General features: G+C 40.4%; 1 protein-coding gene across 6 annotated transcripts in view; it reads left to right on the top strand.

Annotated features, from left to right (window-relative positions):
• The window catches only part of LOC147449027 (uncharacterized), a 191,678-nt gene that overhangs the window by 85,793 nt on the left and 83,278 nt on the right, over positions 1-22,607 (top strand). For 4 of the 6 annotated variants that reach the window (XM_086521412.1, XM_086521411.1, XM_086521409.1 and 1 more), the window contains exon 4: positions 21,422-21,483. The exons of the other annotated variants lie outside the window; for them this stretch is intronic. In XM_086521412.1, the coding sequence (XP_086377538.1) occupies positions 21,422-21,483 (62 nt within the window). The remainder of the gene's footprint in view (positions 1-21,421; positions 21,484-22,607) is intronic. 6 annotated transcript variants of the gene reach the window in all.

The raw sequence follows: 22,607 nt of genomic DNA, 5'->3' as shown, positions 1-22,607 counted from the left end.
CTTTTCGACGTGTTTCATGCGGATTATGGGAGAGGAGATGTGCATTGCATGCACATGCAACTCGCTTTTTTCCCTTCTTGAAAAAGCTAGGATACCACATAAAGGAGTGGAGTAATGAAGCGTCCTAGTCTCCACTAAACCATGCTATCTTATAGCCTCCCCCTAGCGTACACACTGTCTCTCCTTGCCCGTATGACCCGTTGTTAGCGTAGAAATGATAAGAAAAATGAGTGCCTATATAGTCTTGCACAAATCACACCGTCGAAAGGAAGATCTATTACACCGCTGAAAACACCTGTGATAACCACCTGTAGAGATTTTTGAAAAACCCTTCAAACATGGAACAAGCTCAAAATTAGGAGACACAAAAGACCTCGCTCCTCTCATGGAGATGTTCGTAGAGTATCCATAGGCAAAAAACAGAATAAGGATGAAAGAGTTATGGCCGTTCAAAATGGGCGGTGTACTCTTTCTTGCTTAAAAATGAGCTCTCTGGACGTTTTGCAGGTGTTGCAGCTATTAAAATGGGTCTTTCCTTATCTTTTATCCCCAAAATTTTTCTCTTTCTTCTCAGCCGACAAGGCTCTCTTTGTAGGCCTCTGTCAATTGGCTCATTTTTTGCCTTTTTTGGGCATAAAATGAGGTGTTGGTGACCCTTTGACCAATGGAATGGGGTGGGGACAAGTGTCCGGGGACCAAAACTTGAACCAGGCACCTGTCCAAGTGAGTGAGAACCCAAAAAAAGGTGCCTTTTCTCCCCCATGAAGCCCAAGAGCCCCTTCGTAGCCAAGCCTTAAGAGCTCCTCTCACTTTGATACACCCATAATGGGCTCCCAATGTGCCATATATACCCCCCATTCTTCCCTTTTCCGTTCCCACGTGGGATAATTCCCATGTCACATGGCAAATTCCTCCCAAATCCTCCCAACTTCCTCATGCCCAATAAATTTCCAGTTTCTCCCCAAAGTAGGAGAACTGCTTTACAATCTTCCCCAAAGCATAACTTGCTGCTCCGATCATTGAATGACACACTGTAACACACGGCTCAAAGCCTATTATCTCAGCTACTTCTAGAAATCTCAAACCTCACCATTTCCAATTCAAATTATCAAGGTGGCCCAATTTCCCTTCTCGCATGCAGTTGCACTCACTTCCCAAGTTGAGACCGTCCATTTCGAATGCTCATAACTCATTGATGTACAAGTCTGATTCATGAGCTAGAAAGCACGGTTGAAAATACTTATTGTAAACCATGTTTTGGAGACTCGAACAACCCAAAACATTGATACCCAAGACTAGAAAAATCACACCTTTTTACACGAATTTTTACATGGTCACTTCCAAGACTTACAGGGCTATGTACAGGTATATACATGAGGCTAGTGGGCAAGCTTCTTGACATGACCTAGTGACTTTATGCTCATCCAAAAAATGGCTGGCATAGCTTGTCAACCTCCCCTAGCCTGCTTGATCCTTTCTAGGGTGAACAACTGTTGTAGCTCATTCCCAAGAAAACCTCATTTACATTCTCAGGTGTTTTCACACTATCTTCCTCCATTGATAGCATCTTATCTGTCAAAATTGTCATCAAACGTGGCAGATATTTCTTCAATCTATAGCTATTAACATGATATTTATGTTGTGTACCACTCAAATCTGCCAGCTGATAAATGTCATTGTCAAACTTGTTTGAACAATAGTAAAAGGACCTTCCCATTTGGTTTGAAACTTTTTTTGAAAAGTATTGTCAAACTTACTATTTTATCGCAACATGAGATCACCCTTTTCAATTCCTTTATCTTTCACACATTGATTAGCCTTTAGCTGAGCCTTCTTTGACACTTCTTCATAGTAGCTCAAAGCCAAAACTCAATCCAATTGCAAACATTGTAGATCCAATAGCCTTTTCTGCCACGTATCTCTTTGCTCTTCATCTCCCAAATGACAACAATTTGAGTGCAAGAATCTCCACTTCAATTGGCAATAATCCTTCTCTGCCATAGACCAGATGGTAAGGAGAAAACCCTGTGCTTGTTTTGATAGCAATTCCGTAGGCCCATAATGTACAAGGAGACTCTGAATTCCAAGTTTTCCCATGTGTCTAGGTCATCTTTGTCAAGATTTTCACCAACTCTCCATTGAACCTCTCATTGAGACCATTGCATTGTGGATAATAGGGAGAACTGTACATGTGGTGTATATTGAGCTTTTTAAATAGGAAATCAAACAACTCTCCTCTAAATATCAGTCTTCAATAAGAAAGTAGTTCTAGTGGCACACCAAATTTTTAGGATATATGCTCATATACAAACTTCCCCATTTCCTTACTAGTAATATGTTTGACAAGTTTGGCTTTTGCCCAACGTGATCAATCATCCATTACTGTCAAGATGTAAGCATTCCTTTTACTAGTCATGGGTAAGGGTCCAATGACTAAGGGTCCAATAGCATCAAGATCCCATTTTTCAAACACACCAAAAGCTAGAATTGTCTTTCGTAATTTGGCTTCAAAATTCTCTTTCCCATTTTTTTTGACAAGGTAAACAAGACTTGCACCAATGGTTAACATCCCTTTGAATGCTAGCGACACACAGCCTTCTTGAAAAAAATTATGCAACATGATGTTCATGGCAAAATGGCCTCCACAAGATCCCTCATGATTTTCTTCCAAAATCTTGTAAATTTCCTCTTTGCAGGGTGGCACATGATGCAAAACCAAATCACTTCAGTTCATGTAGAGTATGTCATCAAGCATTTTTTACTTCCTACCTTTTCTTATAAAAGCATTGTTTTTGGAGGATGGTAGACTTTCAAGTAAAACAATTGTCAATAGAAAATCTATCTCCTTTGATAATACTTCCCTCCCATGATATAAAGGGATATTTGTCTTCAACACAAACACACAAGTGCTCATTTCTTGGGTAGCATCATGAGTTTCTTCATTTTGAGACCTCTCAATATGCTACAAACTCCATACTTTGAACTTCTTGAGCAACAATTTCACCTTAAAGCGTAAATTCTTTAGTTTAGGATTCTTATTCTTCCATACTCCCAATACTTGCTTCACGACCAACAAGGCATCTCCTTTGATCTGTAAGCATTTAGTTTCCAACTATAAACAGATGTGCAAACCACCTTCAAGAGCCATGCACTCTGCTTCACTGTTACTTTTTGTATCAAGTTTCAGCCCTTGTACAAGTTTTCCTTTGCGTCATAAATGATAATACCTCCGGAAGCAGCATCATGACTTCTTCAATAAGAGCCATTAAAATCTAATAGTGAAGCATCAGATATGGCAAGAGTCTTGACTTCCTTCTTTCGCACCACCTCTTCCTTAACCAAAATAGGAGTGTCTTTATAAGTGAGTAAATTTGCAAGGGTAGCCCGAGTACTCTCTTCTACCAAAAAGGTGAACTGAAACTCCTGAAGTTCAATGACCCATTTCATCACTCTTTTTGATACATTCCAATTGTTTTTCAACAATTGAGGAAGCAATGAATAACTGGTCAGAAAAGTGAACAAAATTGCAAAAAATAATGTATGAACTGTTTGCAAGCATAAACCATACTGGTCATCACAATTCAATTTCAGAGTAATCTCCTTCATGAGGAGTCTTTACTCTGCTAGCATAATGAACAGGCTTCGTATAGTGAGATTCCTTTTCCTTTTGCAACAACTTGGCTCCAATGGCATCATCTTCCAATGATGGGTTAACATAAAACTCTTTTTCCTAGTAAAGAGCTTGCATAATGGGCAGTGTACTCAAAACTTATTTGACTCTGTCAAAAAAATCTTCACAGTCACGCGTCCACTCCAAGGGATCATTCTTAATTGCTTGCTTCAATGGATACAATGACTGTGACGCCAAATGTATAAAACGAGCCAGATATTTACCCTTCTATATGAAAGTGGCCAATTGTCTGGTATCCTTTGAAGATGACAACAATAACAAAGCTTCCACTTTCTCTAGATCTGCTTCTATCCCATTTTCTGAAATCACATGCCAAGAAGCTTCACCCTTGGCTGCGCCAAGTGACACTTCTTAGGGTTCAACTGATCTCCGCATTCATCATACCTTGCAAAAGTCATCTCAAGATTTTGAACATGCTCTTTCCTTGAACTGTATACGCAGAAATCATCTATGAATCTTTTGACAAACTTCCCAAGGAATGGGGTAAGGACCCAATCCACTTTATTTTCAAAAGCTCCAGGCCTATTTGTTAACCCAAAAGGAAGGCAGCAAAAGTAGAAACAACCCCATGGCATGATAAAACTAGTCTTTTTTTAATCTTTAGGAGCAAGAATAAGCTGAAAATATCAAGAATAACCATCACAGACACTCTATCTTTCAAAGCCAGCCATTGCATCTAAAAGCTGATCAATGAAAGGTAAAGGATAAGGATCTTTCTTGGTCACTACATTTAATGGCTTGTAATCAACACAAACTCTCCAACGCCCATCTTTCTTTGGAGTGACCACTACAGGGCTCACCCAGTCAACATTATCCACTGGCACAATGAACCTTGCATCCAAACGTTTATCCAATTCTTCCTTCAAAGCATTTATTTTCTCCTTACCCATCCTTCTTAATTTTTGTTGTACTGGCTTTGCCCCTTTGACTAGTTCGATCTTCACAGGATTGCCAACAAAACCCCTTATTTCTTGATATGAAGTGATGAAAAGATTTTGGAAACTTGTCCAAGATTTTTAAGTACTCCCTTCTTTCTTCTTGTGTCAAATCAACACTTGGCATATTGTGAATCAAGTCTTTCTTCACTAGCAATTCTTGTTCAGGCTGCATCAACTCTTCAAGTTGCTCTAAACAACTCCAAGCATTTATATTCCTTGAAACTTGTAATATTTCACCCACTTGTCTCTTATCCTTGTCCAACAACAAGAATGACACCTCACCCTCGTCAGTGGAACTGGAAGCATAGCTACTTTTTGAATCTTTGGATCTGTCTTCACTGGTAACTTTGGATTCATCATTTTCACTCACGTCTTCTAGTGCCAGAGGTTGCTTGGTAGTCATATCAAACACCCTATTTTCACCCTTCCTGCCATACACACAGATTGTGCTCTTGTCCCAATCTTGTACATCACCAACAGCTCTCAACCAAGGGCGTCCCAGAATGAGAGGAAAATCTCTCAGACCAGTTGGCATAACATAAAAAATTACTATAACTTTCACGTTAAAGACTTCAACCTCCAAATTCTTAATCAGTCCTAAAAACTTCACTTTGGCATGGTTTGCTAGTCGAATTCAAAACCTAGAGCTTCCACATGTAATGGGACCCAGTCTCTCGACACATGACTGTGTGTTCAGACAAATTTGAGCACATCCATCAATGTAGGCCTCTCCCATGCCCACACGTTTGTGCCAAGCGTTCACCACAGGATAAATGTGAGGTAACTCTCCCACAACCAACACTCTGACTTGTCCATGCTTCGGCTCTTTCTCTGGATTCACTAACGACTTCCACTGTCTATTAGGTTTGGGAAGCATATTCATCAACTGTACAAAAGTACAATCTACTTTCCTCCCAATCAAGTCTTCCTTTAAATTGTAAGTTGTTTGGCCTTCTCCCAAAGGTAAATCTACTACTTCAAACCGTCTACGAGGTCTTTTCTTCCTCTTGGCTTTTGCATCTTCACTCTCTTTTTCTTTCCCTTTCTTTTTTTTGGGACCTGGAGCGGCATAGCCTTTCCTCTCTCTTTTTCCTACGGGCAACATAACTACTTCCTTCTTTTCAACCCGTACAACACCCACATGACCACCAGAGGTTGAGGTTTGATTTTTCTTTTCAGTACCTTGATCTTCTTGTATATCTAATGCATAATCATTAGCCCTCTTAGAAATCTGTCGGGGAAGTGGAAACATATCACCTCCCATCCTTGTTGTGTTTGAACAATAAGTGCTGATGTGACCAAGGTCATCACAATTATAATAGGAAGGGATGAACCTCCTTTGTGGCTCAAAGACACCTTGTCCACGATCCGCATTAGCATTAGGGTGAGCGTCACTTACCTGGGCCATTCCTCTACTACATCCACGAACACGATCACCTCCACCTCCAAGAAAATTGAGTCGCAATTCTTGCATCATGGTCATCATGTCTTGCATATTTTGTTATAACTATTCAGTATTAGCAACCCTTTGAGCGGTTGGGGTCCAGCCTCTGCATGATTTCTCTCATTTTGGCCACCATTACTTTGCACAGGGACCGATTTCTCGTACTCGTAAGTCTTTGAGCCTTCCATTCTTTCTCCCTCACGATAGTGATTGCTTCCTCAAAGGTAGCAGGCCTTTTCAGCTCAATTTTGAACTTCAGACTTTCTTTTAAGTTTGCCACAAAACGGTACTTCTTTAACATGGATGGAGGGATTTCATTTCCAACAGCTCGGGTCCATTTGTCCAATAAACGGGTGAATTGCATGACAAAATCATAAACATTTTGCTTAGTCTTTTGAGTTTATCTCAAAATTTCATGCCAAACTTCATCAGGTACTTCAATGGATCTGTAATGTGTCAAAAAATCTTGCTTCACATGATTGTAGTCCAAAACCACCTTGGAGTTTGTGCCTTCATCACCTCTTCATGATTTTGTAACCAAATTTTTGTCCCATCCTCTAAATTGTATTGCAGTAGCCACAACAATATAGCTTGGTCTAGTATATTTCACAATAAGAGTCTGTGCATTCTTATTAGGCAATCCATGAAACTATGGGAACTCATCCGCCATGTTTGATTGCCACAAAAACACGTACATGTGATGTCGAAATCTCAAGGAATGTCGATGAATCGCTCCAATACTTAATCCACCTCACACTGGGTAACCTAGTCCCTAGTGCTTCGCTTCACAAAACCTCATGACCCTCCCAAGGTTGCAATCCAGTTACATGACCGCCTCAAGTGTTGTTCACAATTTGCACATACATAGGCGGTTGTCCATAAGGACCCACATCCCCTTTACATTCTCTCCAACCAGAATAGACATATTTCACAAGAATTGAAGCATAAGAGCACTTGTTCATCAGTGGGGGCACCAAAACAATGTTAGCATGCAAACACAAGACAAACGAGTGCCTCTATAGCCTTGCACGAATCACACCGTTGTAAGGAAGAACTATTACACCGTAAAAAACACTTGTGATAACCACCTGTAGAGATTTATGAAAAACCATTCAAACATGAAACACACTCAAAATTAAGAGAAACCGAGGGCAGCATGACAAAGCTCGTCTCCTGGAGGATTTTGTAGAGTATCCATAGGCAAAAAATAGAAGAACAATGAAAACGTTGTCAGGAGTTTTTTGGAGCAAGGGATTGCGCATATGTACATACACATGCATGGTGCATCAAATAAAGAATTGCCCATTTTCCAGAGCCAGGTGGTTACGTGGGGCCCACATGTGTACAGGTAGGACAACATGTACATAGTGCAGCAATTTTCACTATTATTAGTACTGGTGTGTTTTTTCTACAATAAGGAGGAGTTGGTAGCGCGTAAAACTTCTCGAGGAAGCTATCCGCGGGCCGACGACATGAGGTCAGCAGGTGTGAGAGGATGGCATCTAGTGGCGTCAGGAGGGCGAACGAGGTCAATATTTGCACGCAGATGAGGACGGACACAGCTTGGGTGTTTTCTTGTGATAATCATGCAAAAAGGTCATCATGAGGACCGCTTTTTGGGGCCACTTCACGTGGTTGCGAGATGCATTATTAGAAAAAGCTGAGTGCCAGGTGTGCGAATGATGCAAAAAGGTGACAACTATGCACTGCGAGGTCAGTTTTTGGCCTGTTCGGGGTCCGTTTGAGGTCATCTAAAAGGCCAAGGGTGCCCAAGTAATAAAGCTAAGTGTGGGAACTGAAAAAACAGAGAGAAGACCAGAAAAAACGTGGAGAAGAGAGGAGGAACAGCCACAGGTGTGTTTTTGCTCATTTTGGAGCCTGTTTTGGCCATAAACTGCTCATCCGAGGTCGGATTTGAGCACTTTGACATTGTAGACTGGGGTTTTGGGCCGTTCCGGACGCGATGGCGCTGTCCATTTTGCCAAATTCCTCACTCTTTTCCTGCTGTTTTTCTGTGTAAGTTTCTCCTATGAGCGAAGTTTCTGCTCTAGTTTGTGATTGTATCTGGTATCTTTTACCCATATTGTGTGAGCTGTTTGCCCCATTGGTGTTGGCCCAAGCTCATTTGTATCTAAACATCAGAAATTCTCCTCTTTTGAGCTGAGTTTTTTGGGTGTGTGTGTGTGTATGTGTGTGTCTGTGTGGAGTGGGCAAGTGGATAGTCTCTCTCCTCTCACTCCAGAGGTGTGTTCCCTGTCTCGGCCAGGTGTGTTGTGTAAGCCGAGTGGTGCCCCATAGTGTGTGTGTGTATCTTCCCAAGAGTGTGTGTCGGGTCGTTATAGAGGCGCTGTGTGTGTTTTCATCCCGCTCACATTCTTTTGGCGCCCCCACGGAGGATCTTCTTCGAGTACCTTCTGCTTCGAGCTTCACGCTGCGAGCTTCGGGATTACAGGTTGCAGGTTGCAGGTTACAGGTTACAGGTTACATGTTACATGTTACAGGTAGCTGGAGTACAGTGATATACTAGCAGTGATGTCACTTGCAGTTGTTGTGGGAATGCATCACTTGGCGCCTATTTGAGCGCATTGTTTGCTGGATTGTACGTTACTTGCGGAAACTGCCCTTGTACGCATTTGTGGAGCCATACTTGGTTGTATTTGGCAGTCCCAACCATTTCTGAGACTTGGTCTGGACGATAGTCATTTCTGAGACTTGACTATACGCGATTTGCATTAGCCTTCGTGTGAGGGTCGATAGCGTGAGGTTTTTATTGAGCTGGGGGATTCTCAAATGTAGAGATCCTTTCGGTGATATAGGTAGCTGGAGCACCCTTTTTGTGACCTCGCCATAGGCTATGTACTAGTGAGTCCTACTTGGTGCTCGGGTTCTATTGTTGACAGTTTATGCATACATATACAGTCTATATTTTGGGTTCCTACTGCTCTATTTCTGGGGAAACTCTGTCAAAATTTTTCCAAGTTATGATGGCTGGTTTTTTGGTCTTTTGAGCCATTTATGTTGTTATGCTGCTGAAATTTGGGCAAAAAATCAGAGGATAAGTCAGGTGTGCCTTCTTGGGAGCTTCATGGTTGGCTTTAATGGATGATCACAATGGCCCTCATTTCACTCCTTTTCATTTAACTCAAAGGATTCAGATTAAGGTTCATGTGTCCAGGAAGATCTTTTTCTAGCAGCGCATAGTCTTTATGTTTGGGCAAAGAAGATTGAGAGAGATCCTTGAATGTCCTTTGCCTGTTGTCATTTCGATGATCAACTATGAAAACTCATTTGATGTGCATGTGTTTGTCCTTATCTAAAGATGAGCTCCATTGAAGTTTCTGGGGATTGGGAAGTGAAAAGTTTTGGGTTCTTGCACGTGTGTTCAAAGGGATTCTCAAAGCATTGTAACTTGGGTAACCATGGCTTTCTCTTATCCGGAATTTCATGGAAGAAGTGGTGAAGATGCGGAAGACTTTCTGGAGCAAGTCGAGGTGGCATGCATAAGCAACAATATGTGTGATGAGGACAAGATTTTGAGGCTATTTGGATTGCTTTTGAAAGATGAGGCCCGTGTTTGGTTCATGGATTTGGAAGCTAAAGAAGCAGTGGCTTCTTCTTATGGTTTGAGTCTTGACAAGTTTATAGAAGCTTTTTTAGAGCGTTTCCACGTTTTTGAAGATGCAAATGCAGTATAGAATGAGCTCAATGCTCTTAAGAAAGGTTCTTGTCAAGGTGTTGATGCCTATGTACAAGGTTTTACAGATTTATGGACTCGTTGGTGTGATTGTATCTGGTATCTTTTACCCATATTGTGTGAGCTGTTTGCCCCATTGGTGTTGGCCCAAGCTCATTTGTATCTAAACATCAGAAATTCTCCTCTTTTGAGCTGAGTTTTTTGGGTGTGTGTGTGTGTATGTGTGTGTCTGTGTGGAGTGGGCAAGTGGATAGTCTCTCTCCTCTCACTCCAGAGGTGTGTTCCCTGTCTCGGCCAGGTGTGTTGTGTAAGCCGAGTGGTGCCCCATAGTGTGTGTGTGTATCTTCCCAAGAGTGTGTGTCGGGTCGTTATAGAGGCGCTGTGTGTGTTTTCATCCCGCTCACAACGTTATGGCCGCTCGAAACCGGGGGTGTACTCTTTCTTGCTAAAAAATGAGCTCTTTGGAGGCTGTGCAGGTCTTGTAGCTATTAAAATGGGGGGCTTCCTTATCTTTATCTCCAAAAATTTTCTCTCTCTTCTCAGTCGACAAGGCTCTCTTTGTAGGCCTCTTTTAGTTGCCTCATTTTTGGGCTTTTTTGGGAATAAAATGAGGTGTCGGTGACCCTTTGACCAAGGGAATGGGGTGGGGGCAAGTGTCCGAGGATCAAATTTGGACCAGGCACCTGTCTAGCTGAGTGAGAACCCAAAAAGGCACCTTTTCTTCCCCATGAAGCCCACGAGCCCTTCCATAGCCAAGCCTCGAGAGCTCCTCTCACTTTGATATTACCATAATGGGCTCCCAGTGTGCCCCATATAATCCCCCATTCTTCCCTTTTCCCTTCCATGCGAGAAATTTCCATTCCACATGGCAACTTTCTCCCCAATACTCCCAACTACTTCAAGTCCAATAAATTTCCAGCTTCTCCCCAAAGCAGGAGAACTTCTCAGACAACCTTTTCCAAAGCATAACTTGCTGCTCCGGTCAGCGAATGACACACCCTAACAAATGGCTTGAAGTCCATCATCTCGGCTACTTCTAGAAATCTCAAACCCAACATTTCTAATTCAAATTATCAAGTTGGCCCAGTTGCCCTTGCCACATGCAGCTGCACTCACTTTGCAAGTTGAGACCGCCCATTGTGGATGCTCATAACTCATGATGTACAAGTCTCATTCACGAGCTATAAATCACGGCTGAAAATACTTATTGACTTGAAGAACCCAAAACATCAGCACCCAAGTCTGGAAAAATCACACCTTTGTACATGAATTTTTACATGGTCACTTCCAAGACTTGGAGGGCTATATACACATATATACATGAGGCTAGTATGCAAGCTTTTTGGCATGGCCTAGTGACTTTATGCTCATCCAAAAACTGCCTGACACCAAGTCCTTACAGTCCCATAGTATGTAAGACCCTGATATGAGGAGAATCCTATAGTGCATATATGCTTTGTAGATTCGAGCTTGCATGTTGATGAGGTCTTTATTTGTGATTGTGGATGGTATAGGTATAATTCAAGATCCTACCTTGAAAGTGCTAATCTACTTTTCATTGTTTCTCTTTCTACTCTCCTTGCTACAAGATCCTATTTGTTCTACATTTTTTATATCCTCCCTAGGAGATCCTTCAATAGGGGGATCCACCTTAAAATACATAGCTATAACACTTGAATTCATTAAGAGGGTTTTTAAATTTTAACAAAGTTACAGGTTTACATTGATAGAGAGGGTTTCAAAATTTCTTTTGGAAGAGGAGCCATTCAATTTATAAAAATATGTCTTTGAAGAGAGTTTATTTACATGCTACTTGAATGGACATGATATAGAGGTTTTCTAATAGTGGAAGCCCTAGGAGTATCATAGCCTAGTAGGTCCTAAATTATGCATATCTAATCTCCTCTTTGATTAATCAAGTGAGCTCTCCTCTTAAATCATCTTGGCTAATCCAAATTTTATTTCATTAGAAATATTGGCTACATTTAACTTATGCTAATCCACTCTAGAACCATCTTTGGGAGAGTACAAACTAATGCATGTATGGGTCCTTTATCAATGGTAATGCATGAGTAGATTACTTCGTGTTTTGTGGTTTTTTTGTTTTCCTTTGGATAATCTTCTTTGCATCACACTGATGGTTGTGGAAACCCCGTAGCACATCCACTTTTGGCAACTTAATATCTCATCATTTATGATTACCAACCAAGAAGAAAGGCCACCAATTCAGTAACCATTGTTTGGAAGGTCAAGCTGATTTTTGGTGCATCAAGTACATGCATTAAAGGTGTAGTATTCAATATCAAATAGTATGTAAGTAGGTACATCCACAATTGGTGGCCCGCTTGGCTTCAAAACATACAAAAGAACCAAAAATCTCATTGCTTCTAGCAAGGATGAAGAAGGGTTTTTGAAAAGGGTTTTTTTGTGCCTAAGCATGCCTTCTATTTCCCTTGTGATGTTATTCAATAGTTAGCATCACCCATGGTTAAATGTTTTGCAACATAAACATTTAGAGTCAAGTATTGTATGTCATGATGTGTGATGTTGGACATTGCCCGGATCAATTCTACTACAGCTTGCATATTTAATGGCAATTACCATTTGATGTTTTTAGTCACATACACTATCCTAGAGACTTTTGGAATTAAGGAAATATTTTTCTCTCAAATTCCTTGAGAAGATTGTTTCCACATAGAGGATACATTTGTGTAGAACTCTTGGCACTAACTCTCAAGAGGTATCTCATTTACTTGGGGAAGGACACACTTGCAAGACATCCTTGGAAGCTTCTGATAGTTTAGAGATCCATTTTGCTGCTAAATATAAGGATTCTAAAGTATCTTTGAAGGTGCAACTTTGTGGCCTAATAATGGAGACATGGAATGACATATCTACTTTAGTCAATAGATTGAATAGCATATTCACTTAACCTACTTATTTACATTGTCATATTGAAGAAGACAACCGAATTGAAAATTTATCAAAAGTTGTTCCAAATGTAGATTATGAGATCAGATGATCATTGTGCTTAAACGAAAAGATCCATTCCTTGGTATAGAAGATGTCAGGACAACGGCATGGCCGGACTAGACAAGGGCAAGGCCGGGCTAGGCAGTGTGGAAAGGGAGTCCAACTAGGACAAAGGGCTAGGAGCCATGCTATATAGTGGTGGTTGGGAGGTGGACTCCTAGGTTCTAGTTGGACAAGAGCAAGGTTCCTATTTTTGGGAAGGGACCGGCGTGGCGTTGGAGAGCCACACAAAGCTTTGCATATTTTTTGCATGTCCGAGTCAAGAAGACCATGGAGCTAACCCTTGTGAAGAGGACGACAAGGAGGACTAGGTGGGCAACCCCGCTTGCGAGGAGCACGGGCCGAAATGGTACCTGCACCAAATCAATTCCTCGCGGGCTTGACAGCATCGCGCGACCCCTCTCAGCATATCACGCGCATGTGGTGACAGGCGCTCTCGACCACCACACAAGGCGGAGGGACCAAAAGCTCTCACCCCACACTGCCTGCGAGCTTTCCATTGCTGTGTTGAGTTCTTTTTTCACACTCGGTGGGCGCCCAACCCTTTGGGGTTAGTGGCTACACTAAATTTGCTCACAAATTTGTTCACAAACAAGGGACGGTACGCACAGCAGCGTACCCCCCCTCCCTCTTGTTAAGCTTCGGCGAAGCTAGGCATACCGACAGAGCCAAGCAAGGGCAAGGCAAGGAAATACAAAATCAAGGTGCTATTTTTTCTGCATATACTGCGTATTATTTTTTCGTAACTTCATTCAAGTCGTCGGCAAGTTATCCAAAATACACAGACCAAGTGCAGTACGGGTGCTCAAGGCAAACACACCTACACTATCGAATTGTTTTCTTGGAACCCGGACCAAGATTACATCCTCAGTGGCAATTAGAGAGCACAAACAAAATTAGCAAAGCTAATTACCGGTATCAACGGGATTCTTTAACGGTATTTACCAATTGCGGTACATCAGGTATTTTTCTTGCTATTCCTTGCACTGCACTGTGTCGCCATGGATTCAGATATCAATATGACTTTTGATTTTAAGCAAAATACACAAGATCCTGACCATGATGGCTCGTGGCCGGATGCTCTCACAGAGAGTGCCCGCGATGCTACAACATGTGATGATACTTATGAATTGCTCGACATTCAAAAAATTTTGTGCACTTCAGACACGCATATCTATCATGGAAGGAAATTTGAAATCTTTAAATGAAAACGTCACTAAATTATCTACGTTAGTGATCCAATTAATGCAACAGAAGTCCAAGGGTCCTGTTGACACGCACATGCATGAGCAAGTTGCTACACAGGGGCAAGGCCCTTCTAATCAGGGACAAGGTCCATCTGCTGATACTTTGCACTCTCACTGCAAAAGAGGTGGATGAGTTGTTGAAAAACACCAAACCACCGACTTTTAAGCGAGAAGACCAAGACCGCAATAAGGATGCAGTGAATATCTTTCTCAGTGAGTGGGATGGAATTCACGCCTTAGGCGTACTCCGAACGCAGTCAGAGCACTGCAAACAAGTTTAACTTTGTAAGGCAAGGCCTACAAATGGCGGATGTCTCTCAAGGAGAAGAATATCATACCATAGAGCTGGGCAGCTTTTGAAGCTATGTTTTGCAAAGAATTTTTTCCTACAAATGAGGCAGATCAACATTGGACGGCTTGGGCAAGTATGGGTGGAAGTATTCTTTAGCGAGTCGTAACTAGACGTACTTTGGAGGACCACTCAATGAGTACTACTTCATCCCTATCTTGTATGAAAATTATAGGGAGGCCAAGTAAGCTTACAATTATAGTGCTAGTGGATCATAATGGTGATCGATACTTTGGCAAGGAGGGAAATGTGTATAATGTTGTGCTTGATCCTTTCATTGTGGACAAATGGGGATTAACAGGCACCAAAGAGAAAGTTGATGCAGAGCTTGAAGAGAAGCCGCCAACGCTAGAAATTCCTAATGCCAAGCTGAGGCAAGTAAATGTGGCCACACATGTCAACACCGATAACACCCACATGGGCTTATACAAGTATGACAATGGAGAGAAAATGATCTACTATAAATGTGAAGAACCCATTATGAGGGAGTTAGCTAAGAAAAAATGCTTGTACGTGTTTATATTACAAATCAAGAGAGACACACAAATTATTATGCTGGACAAGTATGGGTGGAAGTATTGTTTAGTGAGTCGTAACTAGACGTACTTTGGAGGACCACTCCATGAGTACTACTTCATCCCTTTCTTGCACAGATCTATTGTTGCAGAATCAACTGAGTACTACTTCATCCCTATCTTGCACAGATCTATTGTGGACAAATGGGGATTAACAGGCACCAAAGAGAAAGTTGATGCAGAGCCTGAAGAGAAGCCGCCAACGCTAGACATTCCTATTGCCAAGGTGAGGCAAGTAAATGTGGCCACACATGTCAACACTGATAACACCCACATGGGCTTATACAAATATGACAATGGAGAGAAAATGATATACTATAAATGTGAAGAATCCATTATGAGGGAGTTAACTAAGAAAAAGTGCTTGTACGTGTTTATATTCCAAATCGAGAGAGACACGCAAATTATTATGCTGGACAGGGTGGAAGTATTCTTTAGTGAATCGTAACTAGACGTACTTTGGAGGACCACTCCATGAGTACTACTTCATCCCTATCTTGCACAGATCTATTGTTACAAATGAGGTAGATCGAAATTGGATGGCTTGGGAAACGTGTTCCATGCGCCAATACCCATCATTACTTGAATATATATCTCACTATCGGGATGTTATCCTCAAGTTGTAAGGGCTCGATAACTTTCAGCAAGTACGGGGGCTTATACATGGTCTGACACTAGAGCTTAACAAGCACGTCAAGAGCCAAGACCCTAAAACACTTGAGGAAGCCATAGTGAAAGCACATATTCACGATGATCAAGATGAAAAGAAATCACATCATAATCATGTGCCTGCTAATACACATGGTAATAGACAATCATAGTACGGGAACAATAAAAGGAAATTCATAGTAGCCAAATCAGAAGCATCTAAAAAACCCAAGGGGTCCATAGGTCCTCTCTCTCCTGAGGACTTTGATAAAGCTAAGAAAGGGAAATTATGTTTTCAATGTTTAGGAAGCGATCATGGAAAAAAAGATTGTTCCAAGGGGAAATCTCATGCTCATGGCAACGAGAAATTAGTGCACACGGTGCAACTGCTGCCTCTTGAGTCCTCCTCACGATTCTCTACAGTGGAAGTAACACACCAAGGTGGTGCATGAATGTTGTCTCACAGCTTCCATGTGGCAATAGACCTTCGGACCACATGAGTTAGTATGTATGCACGGATCTCTGCAAGGGCATAAGGTGCCCATCTTGGTAGATGACAGTGCTACTCACAATTTTATCAATTACGGATTGGTGAAAAAACTCAAATTGCCTCAAACTTCGAGTACCCACCGATACAAGGTAGCAATGATGAATGGACATGATACCAAAATGTGGGATACTCAATTCCGAGCTGTTCCGTTGGAAGTGCAAGTCTACTTCACATACTTGGATTTTCAGGTTATGAACATAAAGAGGGCAGACATGGTCCTTGGTAGGGAATGGTTGCATAGCGTAGGATCATCACTGCAGCATAGCTATGAGCACAACAGCTTGATGTTTGATTCCCATGGCACACATGTGTTGTTGTTAGGAGAGAAGGATGTACCTTCTTCACCATTGATATGTATAATTGATCTTATGTAGCTTGTTTCTGATAATGAAATAGATCAAGTTTTCTTGTGTTACTCATTGTCTCATTTTCTCTCTAACATTGAATCTGTTGAACATTCCTCAACGCCGCATGCTTCTTTCTCATCTCTTCCACCAATGCCTACTTCCAAACAAGCAAGAGTTGCTAGTGAGCTACAAAAATTATTAAAGGAATTTCAAGATGTTTTTCCTAATGATTTGCCACCAGGATTACCGCCGACACGATCGGTGTAACATAGCATCAATGTGGTTGCAGACAGTAAACTTGTTAGTAAACCGCCCTACCATATGAGTTACTCTGAAGCTGCTGAGGTGAAACGTCAGCTTGCTGACTGCCTTAGCAGAGGATTTATCCAACCCAGTTCTTCACCATGGGCTTCTCCTATCCTATTAGTGAAGAAAAAAGATGGTAGTATGCGCATGTGCATAGACTACTGTGGCTTAAATGTGGTTATGGTTAAGAACAAGTACCCATTGCCACGAGTGGATGAGTTGTTCGACAAACTCACTCATGCTCACATTTTTACGAAAATAGACTTGCGGTCAGGTTATCACCAAGTCCATATTCAACTTGCTGATATAACCAAAACTGCATTCCGAACAAGGTTTGGACACTACGAGTTTTTGGTGATGCCCTTTGGGTTAATCAATGCCCCCGCAACATTCATGACACTTATGGATAGTGCTTGAAGCCGTACTTGGACAAATTTGTCATTTTTTTTCTCGATGATATTCTAGTCTACAGTGATTTTGAAGAAGAACACTTACAACATCTGAGGTAGGTGTTTGAATTGTTACGAACAAATAAATTATATGCCAAGAAATGTAAGTGTGATTTTCTGAAAGAAGAAATTCACTATCTTGGGCATGGTATTTCAGCTAATGGGCTATATATGGATCAATCCAAAGTGGATACAATCCAGCGGCGGCCTTCTCCTAAAAATCTGGACAAGTTACAATTTTTTAATAGGATTTACACGTTTTTACCGAAGGTTCGTTAAAACCTGTGCTAATATTGTCAACCAAGGGGTCAAACCTACTTTAGAGACAATCTTTGTGACACTTTGTCAGAGAGACCATATCACTACATGGATGAGGAGATCAAAACTATGAGTTCTAAAGAAGAGACCCAAATGAGAGCAGGATCATCGAATCTCACACCAACCCAAAACTTTTGCACTTACAATATCAGCTCAAGAACGAGTAAGGAGCTCATATATATAAAGACAATATGGATCGATATTGTATGAAAATTATAGGAAGGCCAAGTAAGCTTACAATTATAGTGCTAGTAGATCATAATGGTGATTGATACTTTGGCAAGGAGGGAAATGTGTATAATGTTGTGCTTAATCCTTTCATTGTGGACAAATGGGGATTAACAAGCACCAAAGAGAAAGTTGATGTAGAGCCTAAAGAGAAGCCGCCAACGCTAGACATTCCTAATGCCAAGCTGAGGCAAGTAAATGTGTCCACACATGTCAACACCGATAACACCCACATGGACTTATACAAATATGACAATGGAGAGAAAATGATCTACTATAAATGTGAAGAACCCATTATGAGAGAATTAACTAAGAAAAAATGCTTGTACGTGTTTATATTCCAAATAGAGAGAGAGACACAAATTATTATGTTGGACAAGTATGGGTGGAAGTATTCTTTAGTGATTCGTAACTAGACGTACTTTGGAGGACCACTCCATGAGTACTACTTCATCCCTATCTTGCACAGATCTACTGTTCGTTAAAAATTGAAAGGCAAAGGAAAAGCTTTTCATTGGAGACCCGCTCAACAACACAGTTTCGATACACTCAAAGGTGCATTAGCTACATCTCCCATACCAGCTATTGTAGATCCTTTGAAACCATTCGTTTTGGAAACGGATGCCAGTGACCGTGCTATTGGAGTAGTCCTGTTACAAGACGGACGTCCAATTTCATTTGAAAGAAAGAATCTTGATGTCGCTCAGCAAAACTACTCTGCTTATGAGCGTGAACTCTATGCAATAGTGTCTGCCTTAAAAACATGGTGGCATTATTTGTATGGTGCTCAATTTGAGATTGTGTTTGACCATGAAAGAATTAAATGGTTTACACAACAAACAGATTTGAAGGGTCAAACATCCAGGTGGGTCGAGATTCTTCAGGAATATGATGCCAAGCTCCGGTGTTGTAAAGGACGATACAATGTGGTGGCTGACGCTCTAAGTTGTATGCCGGAGATCAATTCTCTCTTGTTCACGGAATTTCGTAGTGACTTTTGGATTCTCTAAAGAGAAAATATGAGCATGATGAAGCATATTCTAAAGCGTGGAGCCATGTACAAAAAATGAGGGATTCTTATCACTCTAATGATAATAGTGTAACGTTAACCTCCAGACATAGTTCTCCTCTATCGAGTGATGAACTACAGCGATGGAAGCATTTCACCATCGACAATGGGTGCCTCCTCCATAAGGAGAGAGTTTGTGTACCGACGACCCAGACATTCGGCGCCAAATTCTTTATGAATGTCATGATAGTCCAATTGAAGGGCACTCAGGTATCAGAAAGACTTATGCTCTCGTACGACAATAATTTTACTTGCTAGGTTTACATGGCTTTGTTCAAGCTTATGTCTTGCATTGCCAAAAATGTCAAGTAAACAAAGCAAAGTGCCTAAAAGCAGGAGGACTCTTACATCCTATGGAGACTCCCAATGGAAAATGGGAAAGTATCGCTATGGAATTTATTGTGGGTTTACCAATCACTGTACGAGGTCATGACTCTATATGGGTGGTCATAGACCGGTTGACTAAACTATGTAAGTTTATTTTAACCAAATCAATGGTTAAGACTCTAGAACTAGCCAAGTTATTTGTGGAAAATCTATACAAGTTGTATGGTTTGCCAAGTAACATTGTCAGTGATCATGATCCTAAGTTTAACAATCATTTTTGGAGGGCTATGTTCAAACGATTGGGTACACAACTAAACCTCAGTACAACCGATCATCCAAAAATAGATGGTCAAACTGAATGCGTTAACCAAGTGCTAGAGGATATACTAAGAGCATACATTAGCAAGAAACAGTCAGACTGGGAAGAATGCTTACCTATTCTCGAGTTTGCCTACAATAGTGCTAAGCATGTCACAACTGGATTTAGTCTTTTCATGCTCATGTATGGGTTTCAATCTAAGTCATCTGTTACGATGGGGTTGGCAACTGAAAAGCTCCAACAGGTTAAGGATTTTCTCCAAGACCACATAAATATGCTGAAACTCGCTCGTCAAAATGTCCGACAAGTGCAGGATCGGTATAAGAAGTACGTTGATGAGAAACGTCGGCACGTTACCTTTGAGGAAGGGGAGGAAGTATTTTTACGTGTACCTGAACATTCAGAAAGTTTGAAAACTGGGCCAACACCTAAATTATCTCCTCGATATTGTGGGCCTTTCAATATACTCAAGCGCGTAGGTGATCGTGCCTACAAATTATTGCTACCTACACATTCTCGTATTCATCCGGTGTTTCATGTAAGCCATTTATGTAAGCCGTTACATGGGGATGACAATGTCATTGACCAACAGATTTTGGTTGATTTTGTTGAACCTCCTACCTTACCGCATGAACCTGAACGTATTCTCGACTATCATGATTTACGTACGCGTCATCATGTACGTCAACAAGCCTTAATCAAGTGGAAAGATCGACTTGAGAAAGGCGCCACTTGGAAAAACATTAGTGTTCTTAAGAAGAAGTTCCCCACTTTTGTTTTCAAGGACAAAAACTCTTCTTTAAGGGGGGAGTAATGTCAGCACAACGACAAGCCTGGACAAGACAAGGGCAAGGCCGGGCTAGGCAGTGTGGAAAGGGAGTCCAACTAGGGAAATGGGCTAGGATCCATGCTATATAGTGGGTGGTTGGGAGGTGGACACCTAGGTTCTAGTTCCCCTTGTCTAGCAAAAGACGTAATAAACTCTTTGCAGGATCATGAGAAGAAGCATTAGGAACTAGAAGACTTTATGAAACAACCCATGTAAAGAAAAATAAATTCCAACATTGTGGAACGAGCAATCATATTTCAAAAAAATTTGCATATCAAAATATGGAAAGGGCATGTAAAGCCAAGGTAGAGCTTTGAGTAGGGTGTGCCCATCCCAATTGCTCTCATCATCTTCATGTTCGATTTCTCTCTACCTAGGTATTGTTCAAAAAATGACATGAAATATCTCAGCCTTAGAGCCCTTTAGGAATCTTTGATGAACCTAAACCATTTTATCTAAAGAGAATCCTTTTGAATTAGGAGTTATGTGTCAAGATGCATTTTTAAATATTAATGTACCACTCTTTAGTTTACTTGGTGTAGAGTCATTTTTGGTGCACTACTAAATATTTTTGGATTTCTTTCATACCATAGACTAGATATCCAGAAACTAATATTAAACAATTAAGTGTTTTTGAAATTATGAGAAAACAAATATCTTAAACGCTTCAAGTGCAAACTTGCTATAAATAAGGTTTGAATAGTTCCTAAGCGTTCTCATTTAACCTTCACGTATTGATGGTCTCTTTGTAATAATAAATTAAGGAAACAAGGGTGTCATCAATGATAAAGATAAATGTTGCTTTTTTAGCATGGTTAGTGAAGCAAATCAAAATTCTAACCTTGATAACTTCCTCCCCCTTGCATATTGAGGCATGATTTTAATATGCTTGTAAGCTATGCAAGTTATAAAAGTGTAAAAATAGAAGACCCATTGCTAATAAATTAGCTTATCATCGCTTTTTATCTTGTTACATCATTATAGAAACAATCTAGAAATATTTTTTGTTTTTGAATTTAGTTCAATCATGAATCATACATGGCTTTCCTTATGTATGCAGTATTGGAGGCATGAGGCAATGCAGTATAAGAAAAACGTAGCTTACATGGAGGAGAGACATAGGTATAGATCCTTTTAAGAGATACATTATGGGTTATATTGTGATTCTTCGTCTATTGACCTTAATTTATTTTGTTGTTTTTGAATAAATTTTTCTTTGAGAAATAGCCTAAAAAAAGTTGAAGTGATCAATGTGTTAAATGAGTCAACATATTTATGGTCCTTTGTAATAAAACCGTCAATGCTATGTATCCAATATCGATGAAAGACACGTGTGAAGTGTATAACCCAGAATGAGTAAAACTCCAAAAAGGATGGTAATTGTTTTAGCACACTAATTATTACATAAAACCTCTTATTTGATTAATAGCTTTCATAAACTATTGCTATTACCATTTAACCCTTTTTATTTGTTAAAACTGTATATCCAATAGCTCTTCTTGGAATGAAGATTCATGTATATGCTCTTAAGGAGCAAACGGTAATGTAGATACATACAAAATGAGGCCAGATGTGTCTTTCCATACAATTTTATACACTCAAAATAAATTTTATATGTAGTTCAAATAGCATTCTATGTGTTTTATACTGGTATTTTTAGTAAACATGCCTGCATTAAAATCATATCTACGTGAATTTTACAAAAAAATGCCCTTGCTTATCATACCGCATATATAGAAATTAAAAAAAGCAAGTGTTTGTGTACTGGCAACAAAATCTTGCTCTTGAAGCTCTAGCTTGTATACAAAGTTCCGTATCATAAAATCAAGTATTGTTTGTGCGATCAAATACAACTATTTTTTATCGGATTAAGATAAGCACTATCGATAGTTGTGTTACATGCTCCCTTATAGCTTACTATAAAATTGCATTTTACACTTTAACTTAGATCATAATGGTGGCTAAACATGCAAATCTTGGTTATTGATTATGGTTTCTAATTAACAAAGAGAGTTATTTATGAAGTACTAAAAGTATTGATATTTATAAAGGACCTAAAAGAAACAACTCGCTCATCACATTCATGGCTACATTAGCTGATAGATGGATACCCAAAACAAATAAAAGTAGACTTTAGACTAGCAACGAAAATACTACTGCATTCAAATAGAATGTTTTATAGTTTGGTTTACTAAAAAAAGTTTGAGAGTAAATTTGGCACATCAACATTCAATATGATTTCATGT

This window comes from Adiantum capillus-veneris, chromosome 10 (genome assembly GCF_014529385.1).
Source record: "Adiantum capillus-veneris isolate H3 chromosome 10, ASM1452938v2, whole genome shotgun sequence".
NCBI classification, from domain to species: Eukaryota; Viridiplantae; Streptophyta; class Polypodiopsida; order Polypodiales; family Pteridaceae; genus Adiantum; species Adiantum capillus-veneris.
This window is presented reverse-complemented; position numbering and strand designations above follow the sequence as displayed.